At 38.9% G+C, this 26046-nt stretch overlaps 1 protein-coding gene across 2 annotated transcripts in view; it reads right to left on the bottom strand.

The window, feature by feature from the left end:
* Positions 1–2692: 2692 nt before the first annotated feature.
* gch1 (GTP cyclohydrolase 1) overlaps positions 2693–26046 on the bottom strand; it is a 60713-nt gene continuing 37359 nt past the window's right edge. Inside the window, exons 2-7 of one of the 2 annotated variants that reach the window (XM_041213902.1) lie at positions 24384–24493; positions 20823–20878; positions 18358–18389; positions 15473–15557; positions 4993–5155; positions 2693–4539 (exon numbers count right to left, since the gene is read on the bottom strand). In XM_041213902.1, coding sequence (XP_041069836.1) covers positions 5029–5155; positions 15473–15557; positions 18358–18389; positions 20823–20878; positions 24384–24493 — 410 coding nt within the window. In that variant the 3' untranslated portion in view covers positions 2693–4539; positions 4993–5028. Of the gene's footprint in view, positions 5156–15472; positions 15558–18357; positions 18390–20822; positions 20879–24383; positions 24494–26046 lie in introns of both variants that reach the window. The other variant, XM_041213901.1, reaches the window with a different exon arrangement.

Below are 26046 nucleotides of genomic sequence, written 5' to 3'. Positions count from 1 at the left end.
CAAGAATAAACAAACTTTGTGATGGTCAACTCATTTAAAATGTAGATAAATTAATATCAATAATACTTTGCATAAACAAGACATATGTACATTATAATCTTTATTTGTGATTTTATCCAATACAGTCTCTGGTGTGCACTAAAACGGAATGCATTTCAAAAATGACAGAACAATTACAAAACGTGTGATTAAAACAAACATTTCTATTTGCCTCAGAGGATACAACAAAGTCCAAGGCCACATTTTAGTGCCAACAAACTCCAGGTTAATACACAATACCAGGTTGCTCAGAACAACATACATTGAGTGTAGAATTCCACAGACCTGAATTAAGTATTTTTTTCCCCCAACAAAAGGAACTTTTGTATGCAAATTTGCTATACACCTCAGGTCCACTATATATCCTTTGTTATAGCTAAATTGATCAATTAACAACATACAGTTTTCCTTTTGCAAAACTGCACATTAACATACTGAGCAATGCAACAGTATTCACTTGAATAGAACAGAATGCTAGAATGTCACACAGTTGAAACATGAAAACGTATTTAACTTTCAAAATTAAGGTCTATCACTGTACAGTAGAACATACATTTAAGAAAACACACATTAACAGAGACATACACTTAAATATTACATGGAGGATCGTACATTGGTCATAAAGCTTTTGTGGCATTCAGGTGCAATTTATCAAGAAATAATCTTACAGTAATGACTGTATAATGCTTAATCCCTCACTCTGAACGTCATCACTTGACAATGATATAGGATGTGCTAGTAGACAGTGTCTGTACTAAATTCCTGCTGGCTCAAAGCATGAACCAATTAGAGAAAAACATTTAAAACTTAGTTTATATTAAAATAGAGTATCTGATAAATCCCACATCTTAATGTTCATTCCTTCAAGCTGAATTAACACTCTACTCTGAATAACTTATAGTATTTTTTAAAGATAAGAGGAAACAGTAGCTCGGTGAACCTAATACAACATCTGTCATCTATTAAACCATTTTAGATTTTCCTCATTGCAATAAACCTAAATTGGCATTTTTATCTTTAGTTCAGTAATCAATTGGAGCTATTTTTAAAAAGTAAACAAAAAGAAACAGCTTTCTTTTTAAAAAAATACTAATCTTCGACTCATATACCACTACATATACATATTGCATTGCACTCTTAGAATCTCTAGAAAACGCACTACAGTATTCAATGTTCAAAGATAGTATTTCATTTTAAAATAACTCAATTAATTCAGATTATTGATTCTGTACTTCAACATAAAACATTTTGATTGCTAAATAACTAATTTTAATATTGTAAAAAACTTGGAGGAAAGTTACTGCTAAGGAATAGTTAAGCATTTAGAATATACCATGACTCATGGACCTTGAAATCATTCTGCGTAAATATTAGTGTACAACTGCCTAATGGGTTTCTCCAAATTTCTTCACTTGCTATTTTAACAAAGGTGTTAACTTGGTTATGTTTAAAAGGTTTAACATCTCCATTCCAGAGCAGGCATCAAAAGAATTTGATTCAAATGTGTTCAGTATATTAATATTCACAGAATGCAATTCAAAGTCCTAGTTACACTCAGGCTGTGCTAGATCTTTGGTTAATAATTACACATTTAAACATTGACAATTAAATATTTCATTAAATTGCCTTGCTACCAGATAAAGTAGTATCTGCATGGTACAGTGCATCAGATTTGGCAATTCAAACTGTTATATGAAAGATGACTGAGATTTGCCATAAGCAAAATAGAAGGGAAAATTACCTAAATTTGGTAATTCATATTCTTACTGAAAATATGATAATCTATATTTTTCAGTTAAATTATTCTCCATGTATCATTAGTAAATCAGTCAAAATTATCAGAAAATCCCCAGGCACCTTTATTTCCAGGCTCTTCTCAGCATTTCTTGATCTATGCAAATCAACTTTAAACCTGTGTTCCATGATTTTATTATCTTCTCTTCTTGCTTGTGCCTTGCATCCTTTAACCCCTTTAATTGATATTAGGAACTCTCACTGAATGGATCTATGGGACAGAACCTATGTCTTTTCCATTTCATTGTACTTTTTTTTAAAATCGGTATGCTAAATGGTTGGGCTATAGTTGAAGCATGTAAGTTTCTTGTCGATATATTATGTCTTGGATTTGTCAGCTAACACTACCCATTATGCAAGATTAAAGCGTAACGTTCCACCTCTTCCAATTCCCCATCGGCCCTTCTCAAGAAGTCCATAGAACATTCACTTCCCAAATATTTGTAACATGGTGAAAGTCAATCTAAATCAATGATGAAAGCTATTTAAACCATCTGCTACTTCTATCCAATAATGAGAGCAGATGCATTAAGTTGGTTACAAGATGGTAGCTGTTTGTACAAAATACCAATACCTGTGCCTTCTAGGATTTTATTGACAATAATAAAAAGGAATTTAGGCCTGTCCTGAAATCTATACTTCTTTTAAACACAGTATAAAAAGAGAACAGCTCCACCAAGATAAAAGCAGCCATAACAAACAACGAACCTAGAATAGTGGAATTTTTAGAGCATAGGAGGAGCTATTTGCCCAAGTCAATTCTCAGAGTGATTTACTTAGTCCTATTCCTCTAACCTTTCCCCAAACCTTTTCACTTTTCTCCACCCACCCCCCCCCCCCCCACCCCTGGAATGTGACATCAGGGCTCATCATAAATTTAATAGTGAAAATTCAAATTTCCACTAGACCAGTCTCCTGGTTGAGGATTTGTCCTGAATGAGGTTGGATGAGAAACTCAAATCAAATTTATTAAATTTGCAAATTATATCAAATTAGAAAGGACAGTGAGATCAAAGGAGTCAGAACACAAATTATAGAATAAGGTGGACAAAACATAAGACGATAAAACAATGTTAGATAAAATTAAATACAGACAAGTGTAAAAGGCTGCACAACCTGGGAACAGAATTGAGATTGTTAAAAGATGAAGATGAGAGAGACCTACAGTCATGGTAGACTCAATACTGAATATGTCCAAACACTAGAGTAGTAATCAGTGACTTGGATATAAGGCTTGAAAAAGAGAGCTAGAGAAATTTGTAGATGGTACTAAAATAGAAGGCCTAGTAAATAATTGTGAGGATCATAAAAAGCTGCAAGGGAATATTGATAACATGGCGAAATGGGCAAAAAATGGCAATTGGAATTCTATGTCACAGTATACGAGGTAACCTTGGTTAAAAGAAATAAAAGTAATAATTATACTTTGGATGGGAAAAAGGCTGGGTGTTGTGCAAGAGCAGAGGGAATGTGGTTCGTATTAAAAGCAGCACCTCACGTGCATAAGTTCATGTAAAAGAAAAGGTAATGGAATATTGGGTTTCATAGTGAGAGATATAGAATATAAAATTTAAGATGGCAAATCTAGATAAAACCTTTGTATAGCCATAGTTACTGTCCTATATACAATTTTGAAATCCATACTACAGGGAGGGTGATGAGGCATTAGAAAGGGTACTGCATGGAAAATGTGGCCTGGTACAAGGAAATACAAAACAATAAGGAAATACTTGAAAATTTGTACTTGCTTCCATTAGAACAGAAGAGGTGATGAGTTAGGGTTAGGTGATTTAATAGAGGGGTCTAAAATTATGAAGGGACAGAACAGATTATCTCCAGTAGTTGAGGGATTTAAAACAAGGAACACTGACAAGATTAAATGTAATAGATTTAAGACAAAGAGCAGGTAAATAATTGTGTTCTTATTTTACAGAGGGTTGGGAGGCTATGAAATAATTTAGGGACCATGTTAACATTTAACAAGTTAAGCAGGCAATTGAAGGAAAGGGGAATAACAGTATATATGTGAGCTGGGCAGCCACGGGATTAAAGTTACTACCTCAAGTTAAGTATAAAAACATGAACGCAAACCAGTTGAACCATTTCCAGGTTATAATTTAGATAATGGAATGTCAAACTATGTTACCAAAGCAGTTAAAGGAAGTCATAGTCAAACTGTAAGATTCTCTGGTCAGACCACATCTTGAGCACTGTGTCCATTTCTGGTCATGGAGGCACAAAAGCGATGAAAGAGCCACAGTGACCAGTACATGGAATGGTCTCCTAGATCAAACAGTGGAGTCAAAAATCCTAGAATCATTAAGAACCAATTAGCAATCCTGTTTTAGGGATCATTCTGGATAAAGTAAGATGAGCAGATTGACCTCCCTCATTCCTAATTATTTTTTGATAAATAAAGAAATCCTGTTTTGGATCAAGTCAAGGCACCTCTTTTCTGTATACAGTGCTTGCTCACCCATAGCAGTTCTCACTCTGAAGCAAACAACAATATTGAAAGGTTTTGGCTTGATCAGCTGAACCTAATTCATCAGTGGAGCGGAGTCAGAACTCTATACAAAGAATTCACAAGCTCAACACACAAGCAGCTGTATCACATGAGGAAGACCTGTGCCATTATCTTTAGTCACCGCTGAAAATTCAACCACCGTGGCATTGACTCCAAGTTATCAGAAGCACTGTTCAATGCTGATAAGAAAAATAAATTAAATCTAAGCCATGTAGGTATGTAAGGAGACCACCATATGAATGATGTGAGATGGATGAACCATTTAGTGAAAATTCAGGACCACTCGCAATTTTTTTCCCTGTTCTATATGAAGGGGAAAGTATTTTAGTTTATCACTAAAAATTTGTAAGTTTGTACAAATATTCTGAGAAAATTGTTTAATTGCATCAAATGCTAACCTGTTGGTTTCCAGGCATAAAAGCTGTGAAACTACAAGTTGTATATTTTTTAGAATTTCATTACAGCCAACTACTAAACACTTAAGAACAGAGACTATTTGTTATAAGTATAATGGCCTAGCCCAAGGTACATTACAATTTAATATTAACAATTTGATATTTTCCTGTCAGTCTGAATCCTGCATCTACACATACTACAAAATACAAACTGGTAAAAACAATTAAAACACGTACTGAACATCTAAAAGCGGCCTGTTCCATCCAGGATTTTCAGTTCCTAATAAGAGTCAGAAACTCTTCACGGGTCTTTGGGTCTTCCCGGAAAACACCTAACATAGTGCTGGTTACCGTTTTACTGTTCATCTTTTGTACTCCCCTCATCACCATGCACATGTGTCTGCAAAGTAAAACATGATATAAACAGGTTTGTTGACATTATTCTCCACCTCAGTTTTACAGATTTTTCAGAATGGTTTGGCTGTTTACTGGGTTTACATCAACTTTGTTTTGCACCCAATTAATAATTACAAATACCTATTTTTAATAAACCTTCAGTTTATATTTAATTCCTAACTTCTCACTGAGCATAGCTCTCCAAAACTAAGCCAGTGTTTTTTCCAACCTCCAAGTCTCCACCCCAACATTGGACAGAGCCATCCCACCGATGAACATGTTTTGCTGTTATTCTCCACCTCTCCTCTCTCCATTCCCACTGTCTTTTTCTCTCCTCGTTCTCCCTCCTTCCAAGTTACCGATCCACATCCATCTCCTTGGATTCTCTCCCTCTCTTCCCAATTCCTCCTCCTTCATCTCTCCTTCCTTACTCACTGCGCTTTTCCAATTTCCCTCCATGTCCTTTTTTTCTCTCCACCTCTTCCCCTCCATCTCCCTTCTTTCCATCATCCATCCGACTGCCTCCTCCCTCACCCCGGTGATTCAATTCAATTATTCTCCCCATCCTCTAACCCTGCTAGAGCTGATCATTATAATGGAACTTAATTCTGCACATTCAATGGCATGGGAGATTAACTATGCAAAATCCCAGCATCTACTTTTGGCCTTCAACAGCACCACAAGTGCCAAGTCCTCCAACATCAGTGGTACAGTAGCATTGTGGTGATGTTACTGGACTAGTAATCAAGGGGCCTGAACTAATGATCCAGAGACATAGGGCTAAATTTTACACACCCCAGCAGAGTGGGGGAGGGAATCTGATCCGGAAATGCACGGATTGCCGACTCCCACTCCTTGCCTTTGAGAATCGCCAGATAATTCATGTAGCAGCCAATTCTCATGGTGTTTCTAATGAGGGTAGCTTCTCCTCCGCTCCACTGACTTTGGCAGGATGCCCAACTGTCACCGCGGCACGAAGGAATCTGTGCCATTGTGCAGCAGACGCCCAACAGGCCAGGGCCCCTTGGCCTCAGGCGACCAGGGGACGCCCTCCAAAGTCATCCCAAGCAAGTGGGCATAACGGTTAGCAGCCTGGCACCGAGGGACAAGCATCACCCGGAAAAGAATCAAGAAAGCCCCACATTAGTCACACATGGGTGCCTTTCTTATCTGTGAAATTTGACCATTGCTCTGAGTTATGTACATAAATGATTTTTCTTTTCAAATTATTTTCTGGCTGCACCTGCACATTATCTGTGCGATTGTTTGGATTTGGATTTCTTTGATGCTTTTTTATGTGTCCCTCTGCTTGACATTATTTGGCTGACTCACGGTGCCCTTATGTGGCTCTGATGTTCATGGCAAGGAGCTACAAGGAAAAGTACCAGGGGCTAGGAAGGTACTACTGAGCTGGAAACCACTGGAATCTTCTAAGTATCAGTGCTCCCTGGTCTCACAGGCATCCAGACCCACCCGTGGAGCAGCTTGCAGAGTACCTGCTGTGGCTCCCCCTCTTTATAGTTTTCTCATCAGAGAACCAGGCTGCCTCCATCAATTCCTCCTCTGACAGGGTTTCCCTCTCGGCAGGGCCAGGTTATGCAACACACAACAGGTAACTACTGTAAGGGACACTCTGGCTGCTGCATATTGGAGACCGTCACCTGGCCTATCCATGTTCTGCTCAATGATAGCCCCAGTCATTGCATGACTCTCATTGTACCTACACTCAGATTCTGCTCGTGGCTCCTTTCTGAAGTCATCAGCCATCTTCTTAACGGGTATCCTTTATTGCCCAGCAGCCAGCCATCCAAATCTTCCGGCTGATAAACATCCCTGACATCTGCTTCATGATTGCTTCCCAAGTAATATGCACACATCTGCATAATTCTTTTATTGTGATCACACACAATCTGCACATTTATTGAGTAGTATCCTTTTCAGTTTTTGAATGCCCCTGGCTGTCCAGCTGCTGCTTTCAAGGCTACATGGGCGCAATTAATTGTAAAACATTCTGATCCTGTACACTTGGTTGGCAGGGTAGAGCCTTCACCTACCTCTGCCTGCCAGCTGCTGCCTTCCCCCCTCCCCCACAGCTGGTCACCCACCTTCCTGCACCTCATGGCGCACCTGCACCTGGCCTCCTCCTTTGCCTTCTCGCTGGAAGATGTACCTCCGACAGAACGTACAATTCCCATGAGGAACAGGATTTCACAGAACAAATGGCGCTGTGCTCAATGGTGCGACATGGGTACAACGCTTCCTTTTTGGCCCCTTCCCTGAGGAATTGCTCTGGTGCAGATGAAAATGATACAAAAAGCAAAATTTTCAACACTACCCAAGTCTTAGCAGGCTCTTCTACTAAAGTCAGGCACAGTCATACTGGCAGCATTTGTATCTGCCTTTTCAGCAGTCCCTGGGAAAAAATCTAACTCCCACTGCCTGTGTTTCTCACCCACTGCATTATGGTGCAGGTAACGTTTTATCCCAGTCAACTGGATTCTAAACAACCTCAACTGACTGTTATTTGCAAAATAGCAGGCGGGCTGCCGATTTCAGCACCTGGCTTCGCACTGTATTGTCGCGAACCCGGCGTCATCACACCGGATTTAATGCATCAGTGTAGTGGTATTGTCACTGGACTAGTAATCCAGAGACCCAGGGTAAATGCTCTGGGGTTTGAATCCCACCACGGCAGATGGTGGAATTTGAGTTCAATAAAAAAACTGGAATTAAAAGATGACCATGAAACCATTGCCTGCTGAGTTTTTCCAGGTACTTTTGTTTTTGTTATGAAACCATTGCCGATTGTTGTAAAAACCCATCTGGTTCACTAAAGTCCTTTAGAGAAGGAAATCTGCCATCCTTACCTGGTCTAGCCTACATGTGACTCCAGACCCACAGCAATGTGGTTGACTCTTAAATGCCCTCTGAAGAGGGCAGTTAGAGATGGGCAATAAATGCTGGCCTAGCCAGCGATGCCCAAATCCCATGAATGAATTAAAAAAGCTACGGCAATCTCACGTTTCCAATGTAAAATTTAGCCCATGAGCTCAAATGCCACCCTGGCAGTTAAAGAATTTAAATTCAGTTGAAACTAAAAATCTGGAAAATCCTAGCATCAGTAATGATGACTGGGAAAATACCTGAAAATCCCATCTTATTCTTTTAGGGAAGGAAATCTGCTGTTCTGGCTTGGTCGGGCTTTATGTGACTCCAGACCCACAGACTTTTAATTGCCTTCTGAAATGCCCCAAAAAGCACTTTGGGGGTCATCACTGACCAGAATTTTAAATTGGACCAGCCAGATCAACATCTTGGTTAAAAGAACAGAGCAGAGACTGAGTACTCAGTCTCTGACCACTTCGAGCTGTTCCACCATTTTTGACAAGGTAACAGAGAGGGTTGATGAGGGTAATGCAGTTGATGTGGGGTACATGGACTTCCAAAGGACATTTGATAAAACATAACAGGCTTGGCAGCAAATTTAGAGCCGATGGAATAAAAGGGACAGTAGCAGTTAGGTACAAAAATGGCTGAAGTACAGGAAACAGTAGTTGTGAATGAAAACAGAAAATGCTGGAAAAACTCAGCAGGTCTGACAGCATCTGTGGAGACAGAAAAATAAAGTTAACGTTTCAAGTCCGTATGACCCTTCTTCAGAGCTGGAGGTCATGCGGACTTGAAACATTAACTTTGTTTTTCTCTCCACAGATGCTGTCACACCTGCTGAGTTTTTCTAGCATTTTCTGTTTTTGTTTCAGATTTCCAGCATCCGCAGTATTTTGCTTTTATTATAGTAGTTGTGAATAGTTGTTTTACAGACTGGAGGAATATTTATAGTGGGGTTTGCCAGGACTCAGTGTTAGGACCCATGCTTTTCTTGACTTACAAAATTTGATAATACAAAACTTGGAAGTATTGTGAACCATGAGGAGGATAGTGATAAACTTCAAAAGGACAAAGACAGGCTGAGTGGACAAGTGACAAATAAATCTAATGCAAAGAAGTGTGAATTGATTCATCTTGGTAGAAATGACAAAGAGAGGCAATTAAAGGATACATTTCTAAAGGGAGTGCAGGAGCAGAGGGAACGTGGGTACATGTGCACAAATCTTTGAAGGTGGCAGGATAAGTTGAGAAAGCGGTAAATAAAGCACAAGAGATCCTGGGCTTTATAAATAGGGGCACAGAGTACAAAAACAAGGCAGTTATGATGAAACTGTATAAAATACTGCTTTGGCCTCAACTCGAGTATCGTGTCCAGTTCTGGACACCATACCTTAGGGAGAAAGTAAAGGTGTTACAGAGAATGCAGAAAAGATTCATGACAATGTTCCAGGGATGAGGAACTTCAACTATCTGGATAGGTTGGAGAAGCTGGGGCAGTTCTCCTTTTAGAAGAGGAAGCTAAGAGAAGATTTGATAGAGCTATTTAAAATCATGAGGGGTTTGGACAGATTAGATAGGGAGAAAATATTCCCTCTGGCAGAAGGATTAAGAACCAGAGGATGATTTAAAGTGATTAGCAAAAGAAGCAATGGCGACATGAGGAAAAACTTTATTTTACACAGCGAGTGGTCAGGATCTGGAATGCACTGCTTGAGTTAGTGGTGGAAGCAGATTCAATTGAGGCCTCCCAAAGAGAATTGGATAATTGTCTGAAGAGAAAACATTTTCAGAATTTGAAGCATTACATCCTTACTATTATGTTCAATTACTCTCATAATAAAGGATAACATTCTTCTTAATTACTTGCTGCACCTGCATATTAACTTTTTGTGATTCATGTACTAGAACACCCAGATCCCTCTGCACCTCAGAATTTTGCAGTTGTTCTCCTTTTGAGTAATACTCTCCCTTTTTATTCTTCCTGCCAAAGTGAACAACTTCACATTTTCCCATATTATAGTCCATCTGCCAGATTTTTGCCCACTTAGTCAACATATCTCCATCTGCAACCTCCCTATGTTGTCCTCACAACAAACTTTCCCACCCACCTTTGAGTCATCCACAAATTTAGCTACCATGCCTTCACTCCCCTCATCTAAGTCATTGATGTAAATCATAAAAAGTTGAGGTCCCAGCACGAACCCCTGCATGACTCCACTCATCACATCTTGCCAATCAGAAAAAGACCCACCTAAACATACACCCTGTTTTCTGTTAGCCACCAATCTTCTATCCATGCTAATATGTTACCCTCTACAGCATGAGCTTTTATTTTCTGCAATAACCTTTGATGTGGCACCTTATCAAATGCCTTCTAGAAATCTAAGTTCAGTACATCTACAGGCTCCCCTTTATCCACAATGCATGTTAATCCATCAAAGAACTCCAATAAATTGTTTAAACATGATTTCCCCTTCACAAAACCATGCTGACTTTTCCTGATTATCTTGAGTTGAGTTTTTCTAAGTGCCCAGCTATAACCTCCTTAATAATGATCAATTCTAGCACCTTCCGCATGACAGACATCAAGATAACTGGCCTATAGTTTCCTGCCTCCCTCCCTTCTTGAAAAGAAGGGTCATATTTGCTACTTTCCAGTCTGATGGGACCTTTCCAGAACCTAGTGAATTTTTGAAAATTAACAGCAATGCTTCTACTACCTATGTAGCCACCTCTTTTAAGACCCTAGAAAGAAGTCCATCTGGGCCCGGAGACTTGTCGGCCCACAGCTCCATCAGTTTGCTCAGTTCTACTTCCCAAGTGTTTGTAATTTCACCAAGTTCTTCTCTCTCTTCCACCTCCTGATTTACAGCTATTAATAGAATCCTCTATAGTGAAGATAAAAGCAAAATATTTGTTCATTTCATCTGCCATTTCCTTATTATCTACTATTAAGTCCCCATTGTCAGAGGACCAACACACACTTTACTTACTCTTTTCCTTTTTAAATACCTGTAGAAACTCTTGCTATCCATTTTTTACATTTCTAGCTAGCTTCCTCTTATACTCTTTCTCCTGATCAACCTTTCAGTAATTCTCTGCCATTCTTTATATTCTGACCAATCATCTGACCGACCACTCACCTTTGTGCAGTCATATGCTTTTTCCTTAAGTTTGATGCTTTCCTTAACTTCTTTAGTTAACCACGGATTATGGGTCCTTCCCTTAGAAGTTTTCTTATAGTAGGAATATACTTATTCTGAGTATTCTGAAATATCCCCTTAAAAGTCTGCCACTGCTTCTCTATTGATCTATCCTCTAGCCTCGTATTCCAGTTCATTTCAGCTAGCTCAGCTCTCATGCCCATATAGTTTCCCTTATTTAACTTTAAAATGCTAGTCAATACTAAAATACCCACTCTCCTGCCTTTCAAACTGGATGCAAAATTCAATCATATTGTGGTCACTGCATATTAACTTTTTGTGAGTCATGTACTAGAACACCCAGATCCCTCTGCACCTCAGAATTCTGCAGCAGTTCTCCTTTTGAGTAATACTCTCCATTTTTATTCTTCCTGCCAAAATGAACAACTTCACATTTCCCACATTATATTCCATCTGCCAGATTTTTGCCCACTTAGTCAACCTATATCCATCTGCAACCTCCTTATGCTCTCCTCACAAACAACTTAGGGGTTCCTTCACTCTGAGGTCATTAATTAATTCCATCACATTACACAGTGCCAAGTCTAATATAACCTGCTCTCTGGTTGGTTTCAGAATGTGCTGCTCTAAGAAACTCTCTTCAAAGCATTCTATGAACTCCTCATATAGGCTACTACTGCCAATCTGATTTTTCCAGTTTATATGTAGATTGAAATCACCCGCCGTCCCTTTATCATAAGCCCCCAATATTTCATCTTGTATACTTTGCCCTAAATTGTGATTACTGTTAGGGGGCCTGTAGACTACTCCCACTAGTGACTTCTTTCCCTGACTATTCCTCATCTCCGCTCAAGCTGATTCTACATCCTGCATCCTGATCTCCTGAACCAAAGATCATCTCTCCCTATTGTACCAAAGCCATCCTTAATTAAGTGATACCCCTCCACCTTAACCTAGCTTCCTATTCTTCTTGAATATCATATAGCCCTCAACATTCAGGACCCAATCCTTGTCATCTTGCAGCCATGTCTCCGCAATGACTATCAGATCATATTTATTTACTTCAATGTGCACTATCATTTACTTTGTTATGAATGCTACATGCATTCAGATACGCAGCCTTAAGTTTTGTCTTTTTTTTATCTTTGTAACATATAGTCTTGACTGTTGGTGTATTCTTAGATTTTTTTTCTCTTTGTGCCTTCCTATCATTCTTTGATCCTCATTTCCTATGTCACTATTTTGCTCTCCTGCCTTGAATCTACCCCTTGGTTGCTACATCCACCCAAACTTGAACCCTCACCCCCCTTGTTTAGTTTAAAGCCCTCTCTACTTCCCTAGTTATTTGGTTCACTAAAACACTGGTCCCAGCACGGTTCAGGTGTAGACTGTCCCAGTGGTACAGCCCCCACTTTCCACAGTGCTGATACCAGTGCCCCACAAACTAGAACCCACTTCTCCAACACCAGTCTTTGAGCCATGCATTGATTTCCCTAATCTTATTTGCCCTATGCCAATTTGCACACGACTCAGGTAATAATCCAGAGATTATTACCTTTGAGGTTCTGCTTTTTAATTTGGTGCCTAGCTCTTCATACTGGCTACACAGAACCTCTTTCCTAGTTCTACCTATGTCATTGGTACCGACATGGACCACGACAACTGGATCCTCCCTCTCCCACTCAAGTTCCTCTCCAGCCCTCAAAAAATATCCCAAACCTGGCACCGGGCAGGCAACACAGCCGCTTGGACTCTCACTTTTTGTTGCAGAGAATAGTGTCAATCCCCCTCACCATACTATCTCCTACTACCACTACATTCCTGTTTGCTCGCCCCACTTAAAGAGCTTCCTGTACCATGAGGCCATGGCCAACCTGCTCATCCATCTTGTAGACCTCGCTTTCATCCACTCAAGTTGTGAGCACCTCAAACCTGTTTGACAATTGCAAGTCTGAGGCCCCCTCCACTACTGTCTGCTCGGTCCTTTTACCTGCCTCACTCAGTCACATCCTCCTGACCTCACTGCCAGCCAAAAATGATGACCCTCTTCTAAGAGGTGTGACTGTCTTCTGGGACAAAGTATCCAAGTATTTCTCCCCCTCCCTTATGTTGCACAGTGTCTGCAGTTCTGCTTCCAAATCAATAATCCTGATCCGGAATTTGGATTTATAATGTTCAGAGTATTGTGTGCTTTGCCTGGGTCTGTTGAAATTGATTTTTTTTTTACTGTTGCCTTAAAAGAGGTGTAACTGGGAGTCAGGTTAATTAGGGGAGCTAGGAATTATCATAGTAGTAATTTGTAGACCTATGTATATGCTTCAAATTTTTCTTTTATTAAATGTTTAATTTAGTTTTTTTAAAAACCTCTAAGCCTCAGTGGGCTGATTACTACTGAATTCAAGGCATGCATCTCAAAATAAAATATAAATTGCAAAACAGTTGTGGCAGTTGTTTCAAGTTGCCCTCTGGGATTTTAGCAGCTCAGCATTTGCCATCCACTGTGCCCTTACAAGAGGCTAATAAACAAAATTAGAGCACATAGAATTGCTTAGTATACTGGCATGAATTTGAGATTTGGTTAACAGACAGAAAACTGAGAGCAGGAATAAATGAGTCAGTCTCAGGTTGGTGAGCTATGACTAGTGGGGCACCACAAGGATCAGTGCTTGGGCCCCAGCTATTCACAATCTATATCAATGATTTGGATGTGGGAACCACATGAAATATTTCCAAGTTTGCTGATAACACAAGACTAAGTGGCACTATGAGTAGAGGAGAATGCAAAGAGGCTTCAAGGGGGTTTAGACAAGCTAAGTGAATGGGCAAAAGCATGGTAGTTGGAATATAATGTGGAAAAATGTTAAGTTATCCATTTTGATAGAAAAAACAGAAATGTGGAGTATTCTTAATGATGAGACATTTGGAAGTATTGATGTCCAAAAGGACCTGTGTGTCCTTGTTCATGAGACTCTGAAAGCCAACATGTATGAGCAGCAAACTCAAATGGTATGTTGGCCTTTATTGCAAGAGAGTTTGAGTGCAGGAATAAAGATACTTCAATTGTATTGTGCCTTGGTGAGACTGCAGTTGGAGTATTGTGTATAGTTTTGGTCCCTTTACCTAAGGAAGGATTTACTTGCCAGACGGAATGCAACAAAAGTTCACCAGACTGATTCCTGGCATGGTGGGATTGTCCTATGAGGAGAGGCTGAGGAGACTGGGCCTGTATTCTCTAGAATTTAGAGAATGACAGGTTATTTCATTGAAAAATACAAAATTCTTACAGGGCTCGACAGGGTGGAGGCGGGGAAGATGTTTCGCCTGGCTGTGGTGTCTAGAATCAGGGGGCACAATCGCAGAACAATGGATAGGCCATTTTGGGCTGAGATGAAGAGGGATTTCTTCACTCAGATGGTGGTGAATCTTTGGAAATCTCTACCCCAGACAGCTGTGAAGGCTCAGTCATTGAGTATGTTCAAGACACAGGTCGATAGATTTCTAGACATTAAAGACATCAAGGGATATGGGGACAATGTGGGAAAATGGGGTTGAGGTAGAATATCAGCCAAGATCCAGTTGAATGGCAGAGTAGCTCAAGGGGCCAAATGGCATACTTCTGCTCATATTTCCTATGTCCCTGTGTTTCATGGCTTCACCCCCTCCCTATCTCTGTAATCTCCTCCAAACCACATCCCTCTGAGAAATCTGTGCTCCCCTAATTCTGGTCTCTTGTGCATCCCCAATTTTAAATGTTCCATCATTGGTGGCTGGGCCTTCAGTTGTCTATGTCCCAAACTCTGGAATACCCTCCCTACATCTCTCTGCTTCACTTCCCTCCTTTTAAGACACTTCTCAAAACCAAACTCTTTGACCAAGCTTTTGGCAATCTGACCTAATATCTATCTCATGTGGCTCGGTGCCCTACTTCGCAACCCTTCTACTATAATGCTCCTGTGAAGCACCTTGGGATCTTTTATGTTAAATGCACTCTGTAAATACACATTGTTGTTGTTGTTGTTGTTATTATTCCCAGCACTGCTCCCAACTATACAGCCTTTGAAAACTTCAAGGATCCATGAATTTGCTACATTAAAAAACCTGCAAAATAAAACTAGCAAACCTTATTAACTATTCATACCATTCTTTGATAATTATAATATATTCCAAGTTAAAGGTGTAATTTTTTTTAAATTGCACAAAACTAAACATTATTAGAAAAAACAAAAAAAAGTTTAGTTTTTCAAACTTAATTTGGTTTCAAAACTCACGTGGCTTCAATCACAACTCCCACCCCTGCAGGCTGTAAGGCTTCTGTGATTGCTTTAGCAATTTGTTTGGTGAGACGCTCTTGTACTGTTGATGGGCATAAGAAAGGAGATCAGAGTTAACTACTGAGTGAAGATGGGAAATTACAACACCATTTAATTGTGTGTTTTCGTTATGATACAATCAATAAAAATAAATTCCTAATTTATATTTGCCTCATTTATTCAGAGCAAATGAGTGCAGTTTTATAACAAACATGTCGCACTAAACAAGTACATTAAATCCTCATCAATCTTATCTTTGTAAATTAAATATGTTCATGGAATCATCTTTACAATTCATTAACTAGTCTAAATCAAAAGAACAATTTTTACAAGGTTATACTGATGTAATGTTTTTCAAAGTTCTTAATGGTGCTGAATAATATTTTCTCCAAGGTGTTTATTTATGGATAGCTAGTGATGATAATTCTATGGCAGTTGGTAGCAGCTGTAGTGTGAACCTAGGCACAGCGAAATCACCATCTCGCTGTTCATTTTCCATACTCTCTCTATGTTCTCATTGCTTCAATTCATCAGATTTATATCTCTGCTTATCTTCATGTTTCTATCCTATCTGGAAAAATCCTTCACAGCATCTCTCTCTTGTATGCTTCCCACTCTCTTGTGTGAGTCTCGTACGCTTTCTTCCATTCTTGAAGACGGATTTCCAATAAGGAGATGGGTACTGGAGTTGGGAAAGTTCCTGACCCTGAAAACTCATCTTCATTAAGGAGGCACCCGCCCTCCCAATTTTGTGTCAGAGAGGTGGGGCAGGATGGAATCGGGCCCACTGCCACCGGAGACAGGCCCAAGGTGACAACAAAGGTGGGTGAACAAGGGGCTGGCAGGTAGGAAGGCCTGTCTCCATTTATTGGGATATCTGCTCAGTTATAATCATGACTGTCAGGTCCTTAAGCTCTCACTCCCCTTCACTCACACCCATGCTCCCTCCATGAACCATCTTGCCCCAACACACCATGCATCCACTATACCCACTCTCGCATATCCACTATGTACAGAACCAAATAAGCCATTGGGAAGTCAGGAAAGTTTGATTTTGAAACTGATAACAATAAGCAGAAGCTTTGATAATCTCCTTTGAAAAAAACTGCTCAGTTTATAACCTGTTACAGTTTACCCTTCAAGCTGTGTAAATATTGCCTGCTGAGCTATGGGAAGTCGTCATTATTGGAGCTCAGCCAAACATTCATAATGAGGTCATACTATCTGAAAAAGCAATTTCTGCTTCTGTTGATATAGTTGCCCAATGGCCTCATTATGAATGCCCAAGAATGACTATTCCACTTAGCTCAGCAGGCAATGCTTACTCAGCTTAAAGTGGGGTGCAAGCTTTGTTTGATTGACTTTCTTTGATGTGGATTTTCAATGCCTGGGTGCTTATTTACACAAGATTAAGAGATCTGAAATGAACAAAAGCTTTTCAAAATTGACACTGCAAATGGCTGTGATTAATTAACAGCTTTATGAGAAGATAAGAGGGACTATGCATTTCAAAGGGAATGTTGAATGGCTGTATTCCTTTTTGGTTGCTGACTCAGGACTAGAACTCACATGTGGTTCATGCCTTTTCTGAGAGGCCGTGAACCATGTCCACGAAGAGAACAGGCCTGACCCAATCAATATTGCTGGGATGGGGTTGAAATGCTCATCCCGACAATGGAGTAAATGTGGGAGTGCTACGCTTAAGCTGACTACCCATACTTTCTTCTTGCGTCAGCCAAAATTGCTGGAAATGGGAGTGGGAGCAGGAAACCCGAATCGGGTTCTGCCCACCATTTTTAAAGGCCTCCTGACTCAGCAAAAATCCAGGCATTGGTTTCTGTCTCTCTCATTTCTATCTTTGTTTGTTTGATTTGCTCTCATCTGCTCGATTAGTCTTTGTTTTGGAATGCTTCTTCTCTCTTCCCTGTGTTTCCCCACACACTTTGCCTCTTAAGCACTTCGCTGAATCTTTTTCTTAATCTTTTTTATCTATGTTCTTTATTCACGTATTTTTGTTCCATCTCTGATGGAAACCAGCTGCACATATGTTAATAAAGATACTGCCCCAGATTTTCTTGTAACTGAGGGAACAATAAGATGAACCATCTAAAGTGACTCTCTCACCATAATAAGTTCCTCCATATTTTCCTGTGTTTATAATTAGAATATGTCCTAATATGGATGGTGGCACATTGGAAGCAGGATAGCCATTTTTTGATTCAACAGTTATGCAAACCAGGTGACAACGTAAATAATTAAAATGACTTCTATGCAAAGCTAAATATAACACTCAGAAAAAGCACTACTTCTGCAAGGTCTATCATTTTTTTGGTGGAATAGATGGTAGAAATTTTTTGGCCTGGTTTTGTTTACACAAGATTGTTAGAATGTCATGCATTAGAGCATGGAGACCAACATTGGTTTCTTTTGATCCTGAAATGTATAGGAAATCTGCCATCCTTACCTGGTCTGGTCTACATGTGACTCCAGACCCACAGCAACATGGTTAACTCTTAAATGCCCTCTGAACAAGGGCAATTAGGGATGGGCAATAAATGCTGGCCTGGCCAGCGACACCCACATCCCATGAACCAATAACATTTTAAAATTAAATCGAAATAGCAATTCAATAAACCAAAGGGTTATAATTGTTGCATTTTTGAAGGTTTTAGTTTGTTTCTGTCAATTGTATCTAATTTGAACAGTCATTCCATTAATTCTGGTGGGTTATCAGAGTTGTCATATAGTACTAGACAAAAGATCGCACTTCAAATGGGGCTGGAATGATTTAAGGTGGCAAATAAATTAATAAATAACATTTTAAAACTTTATTTAATACTTACCTTGGAGTCTCCTACTGTAAATTTCAACAATCCTGGAAAAAAAAGGTATTTTCTTTAAATGAATATGAAGCTAAGGTGGAAATAATTCAATATCTTGTGACAAGCAAAGTCTTTTTTTACTTAATTATTCCTATAAGTTCTGCACCAAAATTTATTCAGATGCTGTGATATATTAAGGTTCTGATTATTTTTCTGTAATGTTAGTCAGTTGAAATAAACTGACGTTACAATCCATATAAAAAAAAGGTTTTAAGTATATTTTGAAATATGAAAAGATCTTTCAGCACTTAAATGGCTAAAAGTGCCAGGTGGATAAGCATTTGAGAAAATGCTTTGATTAAATACTCTTGTACAGCATGTACAGTATTGGTCACTTTATTAAAGGATGTAAGTGCATTGGAAACAGCTCAGAGAAGGTTTACTAGACTGATACCTGGAATGGGGAAGCTGTCTTATGAGGAAAGGTTGGACAGGCTAGGTCTGTATCTGCTGGAGTTTAGAAGAGTAAGAGGCGACTTGATTGAAACATAAGATCCTGAGGGGTCTTAACAAGATAGATGTGGAAAAGACATTTCCTCTTGTGGAAGAATCTAGGACTAGGGGTCAAGGGGTCGCACATTTAAGACAGAGGTGAGGAGAATTTTCTTCTCTCAGAGGATAGAGTGTCTTTGCAACTCCATTCCTCAAAAGGCAGTGGAAGCAGGGTCTTTGAATATCTTTAAGGCAGAGATTCTTGATAAGCACGAGGGTGAAAGAATATCGGGGGTAAGTGAGAATCTGGAGTTGAGGTTGGGAATGTGGAATTGAGGTTACAATCAGATCAGCCATGATCTTATTAAATGGTGCAGCAGGCTCGAGGGGCTGAGCGGCCATTTCCTGCTCCTAATGCGTAGGATATTATTATTATCCTATATGATGTTTCCATTACGTGTAGAAAGACCAGAAATGTTCCAATAGCAGAGAAGCTTTATACAGTAAATGGAGTCAGAGGGTTTCCATTCTCCTATTTGGTTGGCTGTATGAATTTCATTTCATGCTCATGAAGGTTCACATATCTCTATCCTGAAGGTAATATAAAAAGGTCAGTGCTCCATGAATGCTCAATATCAAGAGAATAAGAAATTAAAACGTGGAGACAGTTTCATTTTGAAATGATCTTTCTGAAGGCCAAATAATCTCTAACTGCTGCAGAGTATTTTCACCATAAACTAATTAATGTCCTTTAAATATATATTGATCTTAAAAATATTTCAGTCTTACATTTGAAGAAGTAAATTAAGGAACTGCATGCTTTTAAAAAAATGTTGCTAAAATATTAATCCAGCAAACTGGACACTTTACATACTAAATAATTAGTAGATTAATAACTTTTTTCTAATTTATGGAACCATTATTTTTTCAAGCCAGCGAAGAACAGCATTGTTTTATTGCAATTAGGTAAAAATGTCTGATTGTTTGGAGCTGGTGTACTTTATTTGTCACACTTGTCAGATGTAATCACATTTGAATAATCAGCTTATGTTTACTTAACATAGGTCACGCCAGAGGCATGTTTAGAAGCTGTAAAATGTAAACACATAAACAAGGAGGCTTAAACAGGATTCAAGGGACTTGAAGCATGAGGAATATTTCAAATTTAAAGCTGCCTGCCATGTAATACCTCCTACCTTCCCTGATCAGTAATAGTGTAGATGCTTGCTGCACACATAAGAAGTCTAGTCGCAACAAAGGTAGTACTTAGTAAATAGGCTATACACTTTTGAAATATATACAAACCTACAGGGTCACAGAAAAGCCATGAAAAGTGAGTCCAACATAATAATAGATGTTGCAATTTAAACTACTTAGTCATTCTGTTCAATGCTCAGGAAATGAATTGTAAAGGTTGTGTAATTATCTGCTCAGCAGGTTTCATCAAAATAAAATCATACATTTATTACAAAATGTCACTAAACAAGTAAATCACAAATCTGATCAATAAATGCAGACTTAATGCGCCTGGCAGGTGAACAAGTTAAAATTATGAATCCAGCAATACATGACTGCATTAATAACTGATTCGTGATTACAGAAAGAAAGCAGAACATTAGTTTGTTTTAGATTTTTGTAACTCCTCATGAAGGCTAAATGTACCTGAGAAGAATCTGACTATCTATAAATAACTCATTCAGAATAAAACTGGTCAAAGAGAGATGCAAGATATACCTAAATGCAGCTTGAAACTAAACAGTTATCTGCCTAGTCCTAAATATGTTTTTAAAATTATGACATATTCTTTTATATTTTGTAAAAAATAAATAACTTGCTTGCTGACATTTTTAACCTGTATTTTCCTCCAATTTCTTCAGTAAAATTTAAATGTAACAATTTAAGATTAAATGTGAGAAGAAAGACAAAGATATAAGTAATTGATTTGGAGTAACTGTGCCCTAATTGACCCTCGGCCATAGCCAATCAGAACTTACCTGGCTAGCTTGCTGAGACCAAGGAGTCGTTTTTCAGGTAGATAACCTATATGTACCTACAGGATGGAAAGAAAACATTGACTACACCTGACCACACACAGAAGGGACCGAGAACATTCTCAGCCAGGTCAAAATTGAAGTATTGTGGACAAGAGAGATGCTGACATTTTCTGATGGGTCCCGAATCAGTATGAGGCCAAATGTGTGCAATGGGATGACCATGCAATCATAAGCAGCCTTTTGGAATAAACAGCAAGCTGTGAGTAACACAGCTTCAGGGAAAACTGCTCATTCAACTACAAGCCAATGAACTAAACTACACAGAGTGCTGATTTTCTAAAGCTGGCAGCAGCCAGTGCTGTATATCTCAAGTCTTTGGCGAAACGTTCATTCCAATGGTTTCCAATAATAAAATTGTTTTGCGTATCTAGGGCAATGACACATGGTCATATAGGTACATTTTGAGCACACCAGTATCAAATTAAAATAAAATCAAATTTCGTTTGATAAAAAAATTGACAGATACACATGCACCATATTGCAGCAGCTTTAGTGTTAGTTTTCTATCTTCTGTCTAACCAAAAACTTAGGGTATTGCTACAGATAACAACAGTATGAAAAATGCAGCCTTTGTTTCATTGGGTGTCATCTCCAATCTAGTCTGGAATAGTGAGCACTCAACTGAAACTACAGTGCCTACCAACTCCCATCTGTTGTATCTGTCTCTGTCATAGGCACATGATCCTAGTTACCTGGCTAACTTGCTCACTCCTATAACTTTTCTGTTTGGTAAATAACCAATTGAAACCTGAAAAATGGAGACAATTTCAAAGTCAAAGAATTTTATATTTAACAGATTATATTAATAACTATGGAGTGTGAACATAAGATATAATTGAGGATAGGGGCAAATAAACTTGTTTGCACTTCAGCACGATTAATCTTTGTCCAAGGGCACTTAACATTTTGTTTCAAAAAGGGTAAATCAACTCCTGTTAGTCATTTTTTTGTTGCATTGCTTATATCAAATCCTCCATTTTCTATCATTTTTATTAATATTAGGTGACGTTACAACAGGGTACGGCTGAAGGCAACTATATATGAAGGGAGATTTCTATTGACTCAGTGGTGGCTATAGACATAGAAAGATCTGAAGAAATAGTGCTGACATGCCAAAAACCAAGCCAGGAGATTGTCCTCAGCCTGGAACCGAGGTTCAACCAACAATCCAGGATCAAAAAGTTACAGTAACATTGCATCTTAGCTGAACAACAGTCCTCAATTACACAATTTATTCATAGCTGTTGATATATAAAGAACACCTGGCAACTCCACCGACCTAAATAAGTCAGCATCAAGGCCAAAACCAGAGGAATGAGAAATAACAATAATTCATAATAATTGAAGTGAGAAGCATCAAGAAAAGCGCAATGGAAATAAGCACTGGAATCCGTTTTTTTGTATAAACTGAAACTATTCTTTGATTATGTAAATTCCATTTCAACAACAGGATTGCTTGTCTATTGTCCCAGGGGCTGGTGGTGCAGAAATCAAGCATAAGCCAGTTAATTAAAGATTGAGACAAGTTAAACTCTTTAAATTGACAGCACCACTCTGAAATCTCTGTTGGAGCAAATGTTGCAGTGTATTATTGTGCTCCCATCTAACTTTCAAGTCAAAGAAAATCATATTTTATGAATAACCCACCCATATAATGCTGTATTTAAAAATGGTATTAATTTGCAGGTAGCTGGCCAATTTTACACAAATCAAATTCAAAAGAACACACATAAACCCATCAAAACAAAGAACTGTCCATAGATATGGTCCAGTACAAAATATTATTCAGTGAAGATAACTGCATTCAGTACATAAAAATCAAAACTTTATTTAGTGCCTTTCACTTATAGCTTGACGCAGAGTGATGCCAACAGAGTAGGTTCAATTCCCATACTGGTTGAGGTCATCTGTGAAGGGCCTGCCTTCTCAACCTCACCCCTTACCTGAGGTGTGGTGACCCTCAGGTTAACCTCACCACCAGTCGCCACTGTCTAATGAGAGAGCAGCCTATGGTCCTCTGGAACTACGGCAATTTTCATTTCATGCCATGTAATCAATGCAATCATAAGAACAGGTTTTAAGTGCATTGGCAAATCTGCCACATTTCTGCTGACAGTAGGTCAGCCAGCAGATTTTTTTTTAAAAGATTGGAACATTATACCATGTAACAAATAATGTATTGTTCTGCTACTAAAATACAGTTACATGTGACATGGTGTGTCCCATTAAGGCTTCAAGTTTAATCGGGTATCTTCCTGTGACAATTTTACAGATCCCCAGGTCAGAAAGAGGTCAGATTGGCACTGCTTGAAATGTGCAACCCCTGAAGTTGAATACAATGGTTTTACACAGTGATAAAAACAAAAAACTGCGGATGCTGGAAATCCAAAACAAAAACAGAATTACCTGGAAAAACTCAGCAGGTCTGGCAGCAACAGCGGAGAAGAGTTGACGTTTCGAGTCCTCAAGGGTCATGAGGACTTGAAACGTCAACTCTTTGCTTCTCCGCCGATGCTGCCAGACCTGCTGAGTTTTTCCAGATAATTCTGTTTTTGTTTTGTTTACAATGGTTTTACTGTTGGCAAGAAAATTTCTCTATACATTCATCCCACCAGGTGTTTCACAGGATTTGTCTGTGGGATACCTGAAGTGCGATGGACACATCTCAAACCTACTTGTCTGTATAGAGGTGTATGGATGAATATTGCACAAGAATTTAATGTCAATGCAATACATCTTTGCATAGAAATGTTAATCATCAGCTCAGAAGAGTACACTGCTTCAATTAAATGTACAGCTAAGCACCAATTCAATCCCAGGATTATATGTTTCTGCTACAGTTACTTCCAGAAAATATTCCCCTATTAACAAAGGTTAAGGGAAAATGAACCAAGATAAAACTGGCATACAAGCTAGAATAATGCAAAACTTAATCCCTCAACCCAGCAAAGAGAGTACAATTATAAGGATAACACAGCATTAAAGCAAATTTCGGCAGGAAGTGAAGGGAATATGTTTCTATTTGCAATTCAATACTGACTAAAAATTAATGAAACAACGTAATTGATATTGAATTGTTTCCTCAGGGGTTATCGCCTACAACAATAAATAAACATCCCCTTCCAGAGTTCAATGGGTTAAATATGATAGGAGCATGTAATCTGTTCTTGCAGTTTACTGCTGTAATTTCCACCTTAGACAAGGTTCTGTCTATTGTGATCTAGTTTAATTCGGTGACATCTGCCCTGGAGCATTTCTTTAATCTCCAAAGTGTTTTGAAATAAATGTCAAGAGCTTTATCCATAGTCAAGATGCCGAGGGGTAAATTATCCCATTTCACTTGACAAAAATTCATATTTGCACTCCTTCCAAAAAGTCACAAGTTAGGTTTAGAAACTGTAGTTCATATCACACCACATTTCATGCCATTATGCGATTTATGTTACAACATGCCATAGTAGATGTAGATACTCGCCATGAGACAGATTTGGGTTTGTTTACCTTTCCAATAAATGGAACTAAGTGGTGTTCACACATCGAAAACATGTCAATATCCTTCACTATTACCATTTCATCATGGTCTTCGTCAAATATGGCATCATTTAAAATATCTGGAAATGAAAGGACATGTCACATATTAAAAAGCAAATTGCACATTAGATTGATTACATTTTTTGCTACTAGCAACCCAGTAGGAATTGGGGTGGGGAGGAGGGGTATGGGTTGCTAATTAAGAACATGAGAAATAGGCGAAATTGACTATAGGACCCCTTGAGCCTATTCCACCATTCAGTAAGATCATGGCTGATCTGATCTGGGTCTCAACTCCACTTTCCTTTGTGTTCTACATAATCTTTGAATAAATTCTTGAACTATGGGGAAGTCAATGCCTCTGCCTCCACAACTCTCTGGGGTAGAGCATTCCAAAGATGAACAACCCTCTGAGAAGAAATTCCTCCTCATCTCAGTCTTAAATGGGAGACCACTTATTCTGAAACTGTGGCCCCTAGTTCAAGATGTCCTACAAGGGGAAATAATCTCCCTACATCCACCCTGTCAAACCCCCTAAGAATCTTATATATATTTGAGTAAGATTACTTCTCATTCTTCCAACCTAGTCAACCTTTCCTCATTAGGCAACACCTTCACCCCAGGAATCAATCTTTCTAAACGACCTCCAATACAAGTTTAGGAGACCAAAACTGTACTCAATACTATTGGGATGGTCTCACCAATGCCTATAGTTATAGCAAGACTTCCCCACTTATATATTCCATCCTTGAAATATAAGCTGTTTAAAGGGGGTGGGACAGGTGGAGCTGGATAGAGGGCCAGTGACAGGTGGAGGCAAAGGAGAGATTGCTAAAGATGTCATAGACAAAACAAAGGGGTGTTGACGGTGGTGATATTAGCTAAAGGACGTGCTAATAGTGACATTAAGGGTAGAAAGCCTTCTGGACTCAACATTGAGTTCAACAACTTCAAATCATGAACTCTCTCCTCCATCCTCACCCCCTTTTTGATCCCCTTTTTTCTAATAATTATATATTTTTAATATATGTATTTTTCTTTTCCCACCTATTTCTATTATTTTTAAAATTTATTTCCATCCATTGTTTTATCTCCACCATTTAGCCTATTTCGATCTCTTCCCCCCACCCCACCTCCACAAGGGCTATCTGTCACTTGTTCGTCCTGTTTCCTACCCTTAATGTCACCATTAGCACATTCTTTAGCTAATATCACCACCGTCAACACCCCTTTGACCTTTTGTTTATGACATCTTTGGCAATCTCTCCTTTGCCTCCACCTATCACTGTCCCTCTATCCAGTTCCACCTGTCCCACCCCCCTCAAACAGCTTATATTTCACCACATTTCTATTCCTCTTTAGTTCTGATGAAGAGCCATACGGACTTGAAACGTTAACTCTGTCTTCCTCTCCACAGATGCTGTCAGACCTGCTGAGTTTTTCCAGCAATTTTTGTTTTTGTTTCAGATTTCCAGCATCTGCAGTATTTTGCTTTTATCCTTGTATATTCTTTTTACTTTTTATGGACACTAATTAGGCCAACCCATCCTTGCCCACTCTGTAGTCTGCATATCTGTGTGTGTGTGTGTGTGTGTGTGTGTGTGTGTGTGTGTGTGTGTGTGTGTGTGTGTGT

This window comes from Carcharodon carcharias, chromosome 20 (assembly GCF_017639515.1).
Source record: "Carcharodon carcharias isolate sCarCar2 chromosome 20, sCarCar2.pri, whole genome shotgun sequence".
Lineage (NCBI taxonomy): Eukaryota > Metazoa > Chordata > Chondrichthyes > Lamniformes > Lamnidae > Carcharodon > Carcharodon carcharias.
The sequence above is the reverse complement of the archived record's forward strand: the minus strand, read 5'-3'. Positions and strand labels throughout refer to the sequence as shown.